Raw genomic sequence first — 12,098 nt, forward strand, 5'->3', positions numbered from 1 at the left:
AAATTAAATATAATATATTGTAACGTGATACCAAACAGCTATATTTTTTGAAAAAAATCAATATAACGGTTTTGCCACCTCCAAAATTTAACGACTGAAATACGATTTCATCTCTAAAACAATTTTGTGCAACGAAGAGTAATGTTTTTGACATCTGATAAAATTTTGAGAAAAATCGAATTGACAGTTTTCTTACAAATAAATAAAAACCTAAAAAAAAATTTATAAAAGTTGGTAAAAAATTTTCGACTCAAATATCTTTTCAATACTTTGAGATATTGGCTTTAATTTACTTTTATCTTTCAAAAACTCTTGTTGTCAACATTCAGTTAAGTTTGAAAAAAATCGAATGGACATTTTTTTTACAAAAAATAAGAACTTAAAAAAAATGTATAAAAGTTGCTAAAAATTGATTTTCGACTCAAATATCTCTTTAAAAATTTTAAATATTGGCTTCAAGTAATTTTATCTCATAAGAAATGTTGATTTCAACATTTGGTAAAATTTTTAAAAATCGAATTGACAGTTTTTTTTAAAAAAAATAAAACTCTAAAAAAAAAACAATATTAAAACTTCGTAAAAATTTACTTTCGGCTCAAATAGCTTTTCAAAACTTAAAAATATTGGCTTCAAACTTATTTTATTTCACAGAAAATATTGTTTTCGATATTCAGTAATTTTTATATAAAAATCCAGGAGTCCGTTTTTTCATAAAAAATAAAATCTACAAAAAATAGTACGCAAATTTGGTAAAAATTGATACGAGTACATATAGACAAACTTCTAAGCAAGACAAATCGACAGACGGGATGGGAAGTTATCAGTGTGTTTCGCATCCCAGCCTCTTTTTTTTAGTTTGATTTGGCATTTCAACATATGTGACAACTAAACAACTCTTTCATTTTCATATACTTTTGGTTGAATAGATGCGTCAGTAAAAAGAAACTGCCGGCCGTGTTAAGAGTCTTGAAAAAAACTTAGATAAGTCACTATTTCTGTAGTTGTAGTAGCTGTAATTCCAACAAGATTACAGCTTGTGGCACTATTGATTCATTGAATAAAATTTTTGGTTATCACATAGTTTCACGTTACGGACTTTTTAAGTGGCACTAAATATCGAATTAAAAATTTTGACATTTCTCTACGTTTCAAGATCCCTAGAGTACAAAAGATTTTAGAGAGATGTCTGTACATCCATACGTTCACGAAGTTTTTTTTGTGGTCCATAGCTCAAGAACTAGTAGATATATTGACTTCAAATAAATTTTGTTATAAAGATAATAATGCAAAAAGATGTAGAAAGGACTCTCAACAAAATTGCGTAATTGGTTTTTTTACCATAGTAATTTAAAAATAGTGGTAAACATTTTGGTTAAACCAAAATATCTAAAGAACCAATAACACTAGAGACTTGAAATACATTTTACAATATCTATACTAATATTATAAATGCGAATGTAAGTTTGTTTGTTACGCTTTCACGCAAAAACTACTAAACCGATCATCATGAAACTTTGCACATACACTCTTGAAGGTATTAGAAGTAACAAAGAATACTTTTTATTAAAAAAATTAACGAAAAATAAGAAAATTGTTTCTCAAAATATCGTCAATTTTAGCTACTTCAACACCATCTAGCATCATAGTAATGAAGTTTTAACCCTGAATACTGTAATACCAACCCACTGTATTACCGACGGTGACGACAATATCTAATTCAATTGAATATAGTTTCAACTGTTTCTAATTTTTCTATATTTATTGTTATTTTCTTCTGTCGTTACATGCAGTATAATACTATTCACATTTTTGAGGTTATCCGTAATTTTTGTGGTTAGTTGTTACTTTATTATTTTAGATCTTACTCACTGATGTTAATTCTTACTCTAACAAACAAACTTACATTCGCATTTATAATATTAGTATAGATGTCCGTCAGTAAAGACCAAAAAATAGCAGTTGCTGTAGCTTCGTCAGGTATTGCCGCTACGCTATAAAAGAGCGGTCTTACGGCACATTCCGTTTTAAAATAACCATTGAATTTGGCACAGGAAGATTCGCTCATCTGTAATTTTAGTAAAAATAGTTCACGAGGTAGGATGCTGCGTGAATGCAAGCTTTTAGTGTGGGATGAAAGTACAATGTCTCACAAGAAGGATATAGAAGCTTTAAACCGGACCCTCCAGGACTTGCGAGATAGTACAGATATAATGGGAGGCATGGTTGTTTTATTGGCTGGTGATTTCCGTCAAACCCTCCCAGTGATTCAAAGGGGGACACCATCAGATGAAATTCAAGCGTGCATCAAGCTTATGGCCGTCAGTTGAACAACTCCGCCTGAAAACGAATATGAGAGTGCATCTTCATAATGACGTGGATTCAGGACTTTACGCAGAAATTTTGTTGAAAATTAGTGATGGTTGTTTAGACGTTGACGCTGAAGGCTACATATCACTGTCAAGAGAATTTTGTAATTTAGTAGAAAGTGATGTGGATCTCATTGCTAATGTTTTTCCGGAATTGCAACAAAATTTTAGTAGTGATCAGTGGTTGTGTGCAAGAGCAATATTAGCACCAAGAAATGAAATTTTAAACGAGGTTCAAGGAGAAATGAAGGAATATTTGTCAGTGGATACAATTATTAATACGGAACTAAGTACTTCATATCCTGTGGAGTTTTTAAATTCACTTGAACTATCGGGTGTACCGTCACATAAACTTCAATTGAAACTAAATGTAAAAGTAATGCTTATGCGAAATCTAGATGCTCCTCGGCTATGTAATGGAACAAAGCTTCGAATAACAAAATTGGGACAGAACATACTTGGTGCTACTAATTTAACAGGTGTCGGTAAGGGAAATAGTGTTATAATACCTCGGATACCAATTATTGCCACTGACCTTCCATTCCAATTTAAAAGGGTTCAGTTTCACGTCAAGCTTAGCTTTGCTGTTACTATAAACAAGGCACAAGGACAAACATTACAGGTAGCAGGAGTGCATTTAGAAAACCCATGCATCTCTCATGGTGAACTTTAAGTAGCCTGTTCACGTGTATCTAGTGCCCGGAATTTACACATATTTGCAACCGACGGGAAAGCTTATAACATTGTCTATAAAAATATCTTAAATTAATACTTTTTTATTTTTTTAAATTGTTAGAATTCAGAATTATTTATTTTTGTTACGGTGAAATATATTTTAACATTTGTTGTTGCATTTCAATAAGCATATATTAAGGTGTTGAAACTTCATTGTCTGTAGTAATTTTTAAAAATTGTTGATCTCAGCCAAGCAATAAAATTTAGTTATTATATTGACTCATTTCTATTATTATACCCTTACCCTTTATCTCTCATACTTATTTAATTTCTCCACTGCGGATTTTTTGGAAAAAAATCAAATTGATGGTTTTTAAAACTGGAAAAAAGATATTTGTTACCTCTAAAATTTTATGAAAAAAATTCTTCAAAACAATTTTGTGAAACCAAGAATAAGAATAACGTTTTTAATATCTGGTACAATTTTTAGAAAAATTGAATTGACAAGAAATAAAAATCTAAAAAAAAAGTAATAAGAGTTGCTAAAAAATTGATTTTCGACTCAAATATCTCTTCAAAACTTTGAGATATTGGCTTTAAATAATTTTGTCTTTAAAAAAAGAAATGTTTTTAACACTCAATTACATTTAAAAAAATCGAAATGACAGTTTTTTAACAAAAAATAAAATCGTAAAATATATTTAAAGTTGGTCAAAATTTATTTTCGACTCTAATGTTTTTTCAAAAATGAAAAATATTGACATTATTAATTAATTAATTTAATTTTATAAAACATACATATTGTTTTTAACATTCAGTTAGATTTTGGGAAAAATCTAATTGACAATTGTTTAACAAAAAAAACCTAAAAAAAACATTATCAAAAGTTGGGAAGCATTGGTTTTCGATTTAAATATCTTTTAAAAAATTTTAAATGTTGGCTTCAAACTTATAAACGGTGATTTTTTAAGAGCTTGAGAACTTTAAAAAAAAAAAAAAACGCATAAAATTTGCAAAATCTCATCAATTCTTTATTTGAGACGTTAGATTGGTCCATGACATTTACTTTTTGAAGATAATTTTATTTAAATGTTGACCGCGGCTGCGTCTTAGGTGGTCCATTCGGAAAGTACAATTTTGGGTAACTTTTTCGAGCATTTCGGCCGGAATAGCCCGAATTTCTTCGGAAATGTTATCTTCCAAAGCTGGAATAGTTGCTGGCTTATTTGTGTAGACTTTAGACTTGACGTAGCCCCACAAAAAATAGTCTAAAGGCGTCAAATCGCATGATCTTGGTGGCCAACTTACCGGTCCATTCCTTGAGATGAATTTTACTCCGAAGTTTTCCCTCAAAATGGCCATGAAACCACATGTCAACCAAGTTCAGTTCTTCCATTTTTGGCAACAAAAAGTTTGTTAGCATTGAACGATAGCGATCGCCATTCACCGTAACGTTGCGTCCAACAGCATCTTTGAAAAAATACGGTCCAATGATTCCACCAGCGTACAAACCACACCAAACAGTGCATTTTTCGGGATGCATGGGCAGTTCTTGAACGGCTTCTGGTTGCTCTTCAATCCAAATGCGGGAATTTCGCTTATTTACGTAGCCATTCAACCAGAAATGAGCCTCATCGCTGAACAAAATTTGTCGATAAAAAAGCGGATTTCCGAACACTGATTTTGGTAATAAAATTCAATGATTTGCGAGCGTTGCTCGTTAGTAAGTCTATTCATGATGAAATGTCAAAGCATACTGAGCATCTTTCTCTTTGACACCATGTCTGAAATCCCGCGTGATCTGTCAAATACTAATGCATGAAAATCCTAACCTCAAAAAAATCACCCTTTATTATCTAACAGACATTTTCTTTCCGACACTCATTCAATTTTTCAAGTCCATACTTTCATAAAAAAAAATTAAAATCTGCAATTAATAGTACGCAAATTTTGTAAAAATTGATGTTCGCTTCTCGATATCTTGCGAAAAATAGAAGATATTGACTTCAAAATAATTTCATTCATGCAATTTGTATTTGTTCTTTAAGAAACAAAAACTTTTGAGAAATTCTTTTACATTGTTAAAAATTGGTTTCAGACTGAAAATTTCGATGGCAAAAATAGTTTTTGACATAAAACTATTTCATTGCAAAATATTATTGGTAACATGTAATTCTTTAAGAATAATTCAATTGACAGCTTTTTGAACAAAACACGAAAACCTAAAAACTTTTAAGCAAGACTGTCAAAATGGGAAGTTATCAGTATGGTTCGCACCCAAGTCCCTTTTTCTGTTGGGATATGTAACTTTTCAAGTCTTGAACGACTATAAATTGGATTTAATGCTGAAATAGGGCAAAGAATGTTCTTCAAAGTCATCGCAAAATCGGACCTCCTACTAAGGCCACGCCAGAACCAGCTTTTGCAGTCATAGGTCAGAAATAAATGTAAATTATAATGCCATAAAATTTGTTTCAAATAAAGTAAACTTCAAGTCCCTTTAAAAAATCATCTATGTTTTATTTCACTTAAATCAAAAACAATAAGTTTCAAAATGAAACCTGTTATGTATGAACAAATATGACACTTTCATTTTTCCGCGAAATTTTTAAAGGTATCATTTCATTTTGATTAGACATTAGTTGAAACTATGTTTACTAGATTGAGGCCCGTGTGCTGATACGAAACATTAATCTTGTTACTAGCTAAGTTTTACATAGCGTTTAAGTAAAACATAAATTTATTTATGTTGCACATAGAAATTTAAGTTCACTTCGTCCTACACAAAACGTCAAAATATTAAAATTCGTGAAAAAAATTAAAATTGAAACGGTGGTGTTTTGTTAATTGCTGGTTCTTATTGTGTTCTAAATTTTTTTTTTGTTAAAATAAAATATAATGGCAGTCAAAATGAAGAAAAGAAATCCCAACTGTTCACTAAACGAGAAAAAAACATTGTTTCTTCAATGCATTTATGAAGAAAGAGCTACAATAGAGAACAAAAAAACTGATGCCTCTACATGGAAGGAAAAGGAAAGTACTTGGCGTCGTATTGAGCAAAATTTCAACAGCCAATCCGGAGCTTCGTGTTATAGAAATAGCGAGTCTTTTAAAAGGCTGTATGCAAACTACAAAGCCGAAACCCAGAAGGTAGCTGCTCAAGAAAAATTTTCTAGTGTTCAAACTGGTGGAAACTATGAAGCCGTTCGAACCGACAAACCCAAATTTTGAACTGGCTTTCTTCATTATGAACCCAAAAATTGTTCATGGCATGGAGAACGAGATTGATGGTGACAATCAAGTCAAAGAAAAACAAGGCGAAAATGTAAATTGTAAAACAACAATTCACTATTTGCCTGCTTGACTTCTTAACTATTTTTAAGATTGCAGAAAGGTTGAACAACGACTGGGGTGGCTACAAACCCTCTATGCTGAAGAAAACTGTTCATCCCAAATTAAGAACCCCACTTCATACCATTAGTGACACTGATTTACAGGATCTCAATGAAGAAAGCAACTTGCCTGAAATTGAAAATGTAAATCCACCAACAGTTGTTATGTCAAAAGGTTTCAAAAAACCATTTGGAAGTAGTTCGCTAGAGGTTAATACACCATGGTTTACTAGAAGAAAACCCGTTGCCTCAAGTCTACCAAGCAACAAAATATCTGAACAGTATTCAGAACTTTCTAGAATTTAAATAGAACTTGCCAAATTGTAGTACGATATTTTAAAAGAAGAAACTATTTCAAAAACATCAGATGAATATCGAGCATGACCTGAAGAGGAAATCCATGGAACTCTGTTTTGAAATAAAAAGTTAGATTTTGAAAAAAATCAGAATCGAAAACTGCACTGCCAAATATTTTACTTGCATTTAAGTTTATTTTAATGAGATGACCTGAGAAAACCTTTCTTAAAAATACAAACGTACCTTTTATTAACTTCCCATAGGAAGTTATTGTAATGGGTCCGATTTGACAAATTGAAAATTTTGAAATTTCTCAACGTTTCAAGGTCCATAGAGTCGAAATAAAAGATTTTTAGAAAGATGTCTGTGCGTGCGTGTGTACGTACGTTCGTTCGTCCGTGCGTCCGTTCGTTCGCGATGTTTTTTCGTCGTCCATAGGTCCAGAACCAGAAGAGATATCGATTTCAAATAAATTTTGTTATACAGATAATAAGGCAGAAAGATTCAGAAAGTTCTCTCAAGAAAATTGCTACCATAGCAGTTTGAAAAAAAGGTGAACATTTTGGTTAACCCTAAATATCTTACGAACCAAAAACGCTAGAGACTTGAATTAAATTTTATACAATATAATATATTTTTTGAAAAAAATCCATTTAACGGTTTTTTTTTATAAATCAAAAAAACTGAAACAAATTTGTCACATCCAAAATTTTACGACTAAAATATGATTTTATCTTCAAAACAATTTTGTGCAACGCAGAATAATGTTTTTGACATCTGATAAAATTTTTAGAAAAATCTAATTGACAGTTTTTTTTACAAAAAATTAATAAATGTTGGTAAAAAAATGATTTTCGACACAATTATCTTTTCAAAATTTTTAAATAATAGCTTGTAACTAATTTTCGCTTATAAGAAATATTGTTTTCAAAATTAGGAATAATTTTGAGAAAAATCGATTGAAAGTTTTTCTTACAGAAAATAAAAACCTAAACAAAAATGTATAAAAGTTAGTAAAAATTGATTTTAGACTCAAATATCTTTTCAAAACTTGTAGATATTCGCTTTAAACTACTTTTATCTTTCAAAAAATATTGTTGTTAACATTCAGTAAAATTTTGAAAAAAATTGAATTGATTGTTTTTGTACAAAAAATTAAAAACCTAAAAAAAAATAAACAAAAGTTGGTCAAAATTTACTTTCGACTCAAATAGCTTTTCAAAAATTAAAAATATTGGCTTCAAACTTATTTTATTTCACAGAAAATATTGTTTTCGATATTCAGTAATTTTTATATAAAAATCCAGAAGTCCGTTTTTTTATAAAAAATAAAATCTAGAAAAAATAGTACGCAAATTTGGTAAAAATTGATACGAGTACATATAGACAAACTTCTAAGCAAGACAAATCGACAGACGGGATGGGAAGTTACCAGTGTGGGTTGCATCCCAGCCTCGTTTTTAACATTTATCTATGTATGTATGTATCTGTTAACGTATTTATTATATATTTCTGAGTGTATTTTAAGGCTTGGTCCTATCTACAGCTTAGCAGCTTCCATTAGTTTCAACTTTTTTAATGAAGGTTTTTAGAAGCTTTTCTTTCACTCTAATTTTTGTTCTTTATTTACATTTGCTAAAAAAATACTATTATTCTTATTCTCAGTAGCAAGCTAGGTTTATACCGTCACTCTGTAAATTGTGCAATATTGGTTAAGATATCAATGTTATATATTTTCTTACTTACTTAAGGTAGCGTAACAGTCTGGGCAGACCTGGGCCGCAACCAACATGCGTCTCCAGCTAGTTCGGTCCCCAGCTACCTGTCTCCAGTTTCGCTTGCCAAGTTGGTTGAGGTCCTCTCCCACCTGGGTGCGCCACCTGAGTCGCGGTCTTCCTCTTCCGCGCCCTCCATCGGGATTGGATACGATGACCTTCCTGAATAGAGCGTTGATGTCCATCCACTCTACATGACCTAGCCATCTAAGCCGTTGGACTTTAATTCTGCTAGGTCAGTATCGCTCTACAGCCCGTACAGTTTGTCGTTATATCTTCTCCTCCATTCTCCATCTATGCGTACGGGAACAAAAATCAGCCGAAGAATTTTTCTCTCGAAGCATCCTAAGACGCTCTCATATTTCTTTGACAGGGTCCAGGTCTCAGGGCCATAAATGAGAACCGGGATGATGAGTGTCTTATAGATGGTGATTTTACATGCTCTTTAGAGGACTTTACTTCTCAATTGCCTTCTAAGTCCAAAGAAACAGCGATTTGGAAGAGTTTATCTTAGTTTGACAAAGTCCTTAACTACCTCAAAGTTATAGCTGTAAATGGTGACGTTTTGTCCAAGACGTCGTTGTTCAATGTCCTTTTTTAATGACACCATATACTTGGTCTTGCCCTCACTAATTCGCTTCCGTCGCAATGCTCAAAAACGCTCCACTGACATCACGCTTTGATCTTCCAATTATGTCAATATCATCTGCGTATCCGAGTAATTGGATGGACCTTTGGAAGATTGTGCCTTTAGTGTTGACGGTTGAGTTTTCCACAATTCTTTCCATAACGATGTTGAAGAAGTCGCATAACAGTGCATCACCTTGTCTAATACCTTTTTTGACATCAAATGCATCGGTAAAATCTTTTCCGACCTTGGCAGAGCAGCGTGCATTCCATCCATCGTCATTCTTCATAAACGGATAAGTTTGACAGGGATGCCAAAACTAGACATTGCTCGGTAGAGCTCTTCCCTATAGATGCTGTCATACGCGGCTTTAAAATCGATAAAGAGATGGTGGGTATCGATTTGAAGCTCCTGGGTTTTTTCCAAGATCTGCCGTAGTGTGAATATTTGGTCGATAATGAACTTTCCTGGTCTGAAGCCACACTGATAAGGATCTATCAGGTTGTTGAGGAACGTCTTAAGACGTTCACATAATTCGGCAGAGAGGATCTTATATGCAATGTTAAGAAGACTGACGCCTCTGTAGTTGGCACAATTTAGAGGATCTCCTGGCTTATGTATCGGCTGAGATTCCACTCATCGGGCATGCTTTCTTCCGACTATATTTTGTAGATGAGTTGGTGCATGCTCCCTTAAAAGTCATCGCCTGCTGCTTTGAATAGTTCGGCAGCGATTCCGTCGGCTCTAGCAGCCTTGTTCGACTTAAGTTGAGATATAGCTATCTTCACTTCTTCAAGGTCGGGTAGGCGGAATTGTTGATCTGCGTCGCCGAGTTTGAGTAGTTCTATCTCCCTTACAGCGGAATTCGGTTCGTCATCGCCGTTATAAAATTTGGAGAAGTGGTCATTCCATATTCTCAGCATCGACTGCGGTTCTATATTTTCTGCTAAAATAAATATATAGCTATCTATCAAGTCCCTTTAAAATATCATCTTTGTTTTATTTCACTTTAATCAAAAACAACAAGTTTCAAAATGAAACCTCTTATTTATGAAAAAGTGTTACAGTTTCATTTTTCCGCACAATTTATAAAAGCGTCATTTCATTTTAATTAGACATAAGTTAAAACTATGCTTACTAGAATATGATTGACATTTTTCAAATTTGATTACAGCGGGACCAAACAGTCACTTTTTCCTATTTTTAAAAAACACATTTTTTCACCAACGCTGCATCCCCTAAAAATTTTACCAAAAACTAAGTTTTTCTGCTGCATGAAATTCAAATTTTGAAAAATCTCCATTTCACTGTCATTTTGCATATTTGTCAAAAAGTTTACTTATAATTTGTCACTTTCTTACAAAATACAACTTTTTGTAAATAATTATGTGGATTATTTTTCTTTCAATATTTTTAAAAACGAACTAAAAACGTTAAACATTTTTTTTCCAGAAAAAATCAGGCCATGGACATAGACACAATAATGATGACATGGAGCGAGCATATAAAAAGACTCATTGACGCAAATTGACACATCCTGCCACTTAAAACACAACACGTGCCATTATTCATCCGCACTAACCACCATCCTCTACCACACCATCACCATCACCATAAAGAACATGAACATGGTGCTACGCTGCGTTGCGTTCCGCAGTTGCTGATGTTGCCTTTGCCTGGTGAAGTTGAAGTTGCCCGTTACCGTTACCGTTGTGCAATGTGCAAAGCATAGAATTACATCTATTGCGTTCGCCATATCTAAGAGGATTAATGGAACCTCATCCGCTTCTGGTTGCTTGCAATGGTTAGCCCTTTAAACGTTCGAAACTCAAGTGAATTGCCTCATTGTAAGCAGTTTTCAATGCAATGCAAAAACTATGTTGGTCCCATTCCCATTCACATTCCCATCCCGTCCCGTCCCGACATTGTCATTTCACAATTTCCAGAGAAGTGAACGAGTGAGTTTAAAGACAAGCCAAATGCTATAGAAGAGATATTCATTGTTAAAGGCCCTTTCTCTTTGACCGCCCAAGCCTTTCCTCTGAATCCTTGGCTCAAATTAAAAAAAAAAACGCACAGAAAGAAGGATGTGCGGCAGAATTCTCACCAGTTAAGTTACATACTTTTATTGTAGTCGTAGTCGTCTCCTGATGTGTCTGTCTGTCTGTCTCTATGTCTATAAGTATGTATCTAGATTCTAGGGTATGTATGTAGGGTAGGTACCTCGTGTGGAAATATAGAAAAGTATGAAGAAAAGCACATCCTTTTATTATATGCAACATAAAACAAATCCTTATCACGGAGCAATGTAGCCAACTTAACTTCAATTTTAATTGGATTAGTAGAATCCTTTTCGTAGGAGGTATAAGAGAACACTGCATTGTGCGTCGTCGCTCGTAGTCGTGCGGACGACAAATCCTTTTTCCTAACGAGATGACGAAGTTTCCTGTTGCTGATTTGCCTGTTGTTCCTTGCATCATCATGGTGTTGTTTTATTCTCTTATTTAGCCAGCAACATTAAGACAATGATACAAAAGTGTTGTTTTTAATTGTTTTGTTGTTTATATTAACTTTTTTTTTTAGATTTATAAGGAAAGTAGGACATTTGACACAAAGAGCAACCAACAACATGAACATCAACCAAAGGTACTTGAAAAAGTGCAACAGCATCTTGGTGAGGCAACTATATAAATAATTTAGTTATGTTATAATGTTGCTATAGAACTACAATTTAAAGCGTTAGCTTGACAACGCTTCTAAGCTTAAAATTGTAATCCTTTTTTCTATGCTTTTCTTCTCCTTGTGTCTGTAGAATTATACCTACCTCCAGCAGCATGGTTATATTGTGTGGACTCTTTTTTCTCTAAAAGGTGCATACCTAAGGTGGTAAGTTAATTCTTTTAAGCCAAAACATTAAAATGTAAGTTGACAAAATAAAGTTCTCAATTGGGTTGTATGGTTTGGT

The 12,098-nt window shown here is 33.0% G+C and overlaps 1 protein-coding gene across 1 annotated transcript; it reads left to right on the plus strand.

The window, feature by feature from the left end:
* Window positions 1-2,349: 2,349 nt before the first annotated feature.
* On the plus strand, window positions 2,350-3,039 carry LOC129945224 (uncharacterized). The gene has a single exon (XM_056054883.1). The coding sequence runs from the start codon at window positions 2,350-2,352 to the stop codon at window positions 3,037-3,039; it is 690 nt and encodes a 229-aa protein (XP_055910858.1).
* Window positions 3,040-12,098: the final 9,059 nt, after the last annotated feature.

Source organism: Eupeodes corollae, chromosome 2 (genome assembly GCF_945859685.1).
Source record: "Eupeodes corollae chromosome 2, idEupCoro1.1, whole genome shotgun sequence".
NCBI classification, from domain to species: domain Eukaryota; kingdom Metazoa; phylum Arthropoda; class Insecta; order Diptera; family Syrphidae; genus Eupeodes; species Eupeodes corollae.

Excerpts from the sequence above, each read along its gene's own strand:
- LOC129945224 (XM_056054883.1), top strand. The coding sequence starts at position 2,350 with ATGAGAGTGCATCTTCATAATGACGTGGATTCAGGACTTTACGCAGAA.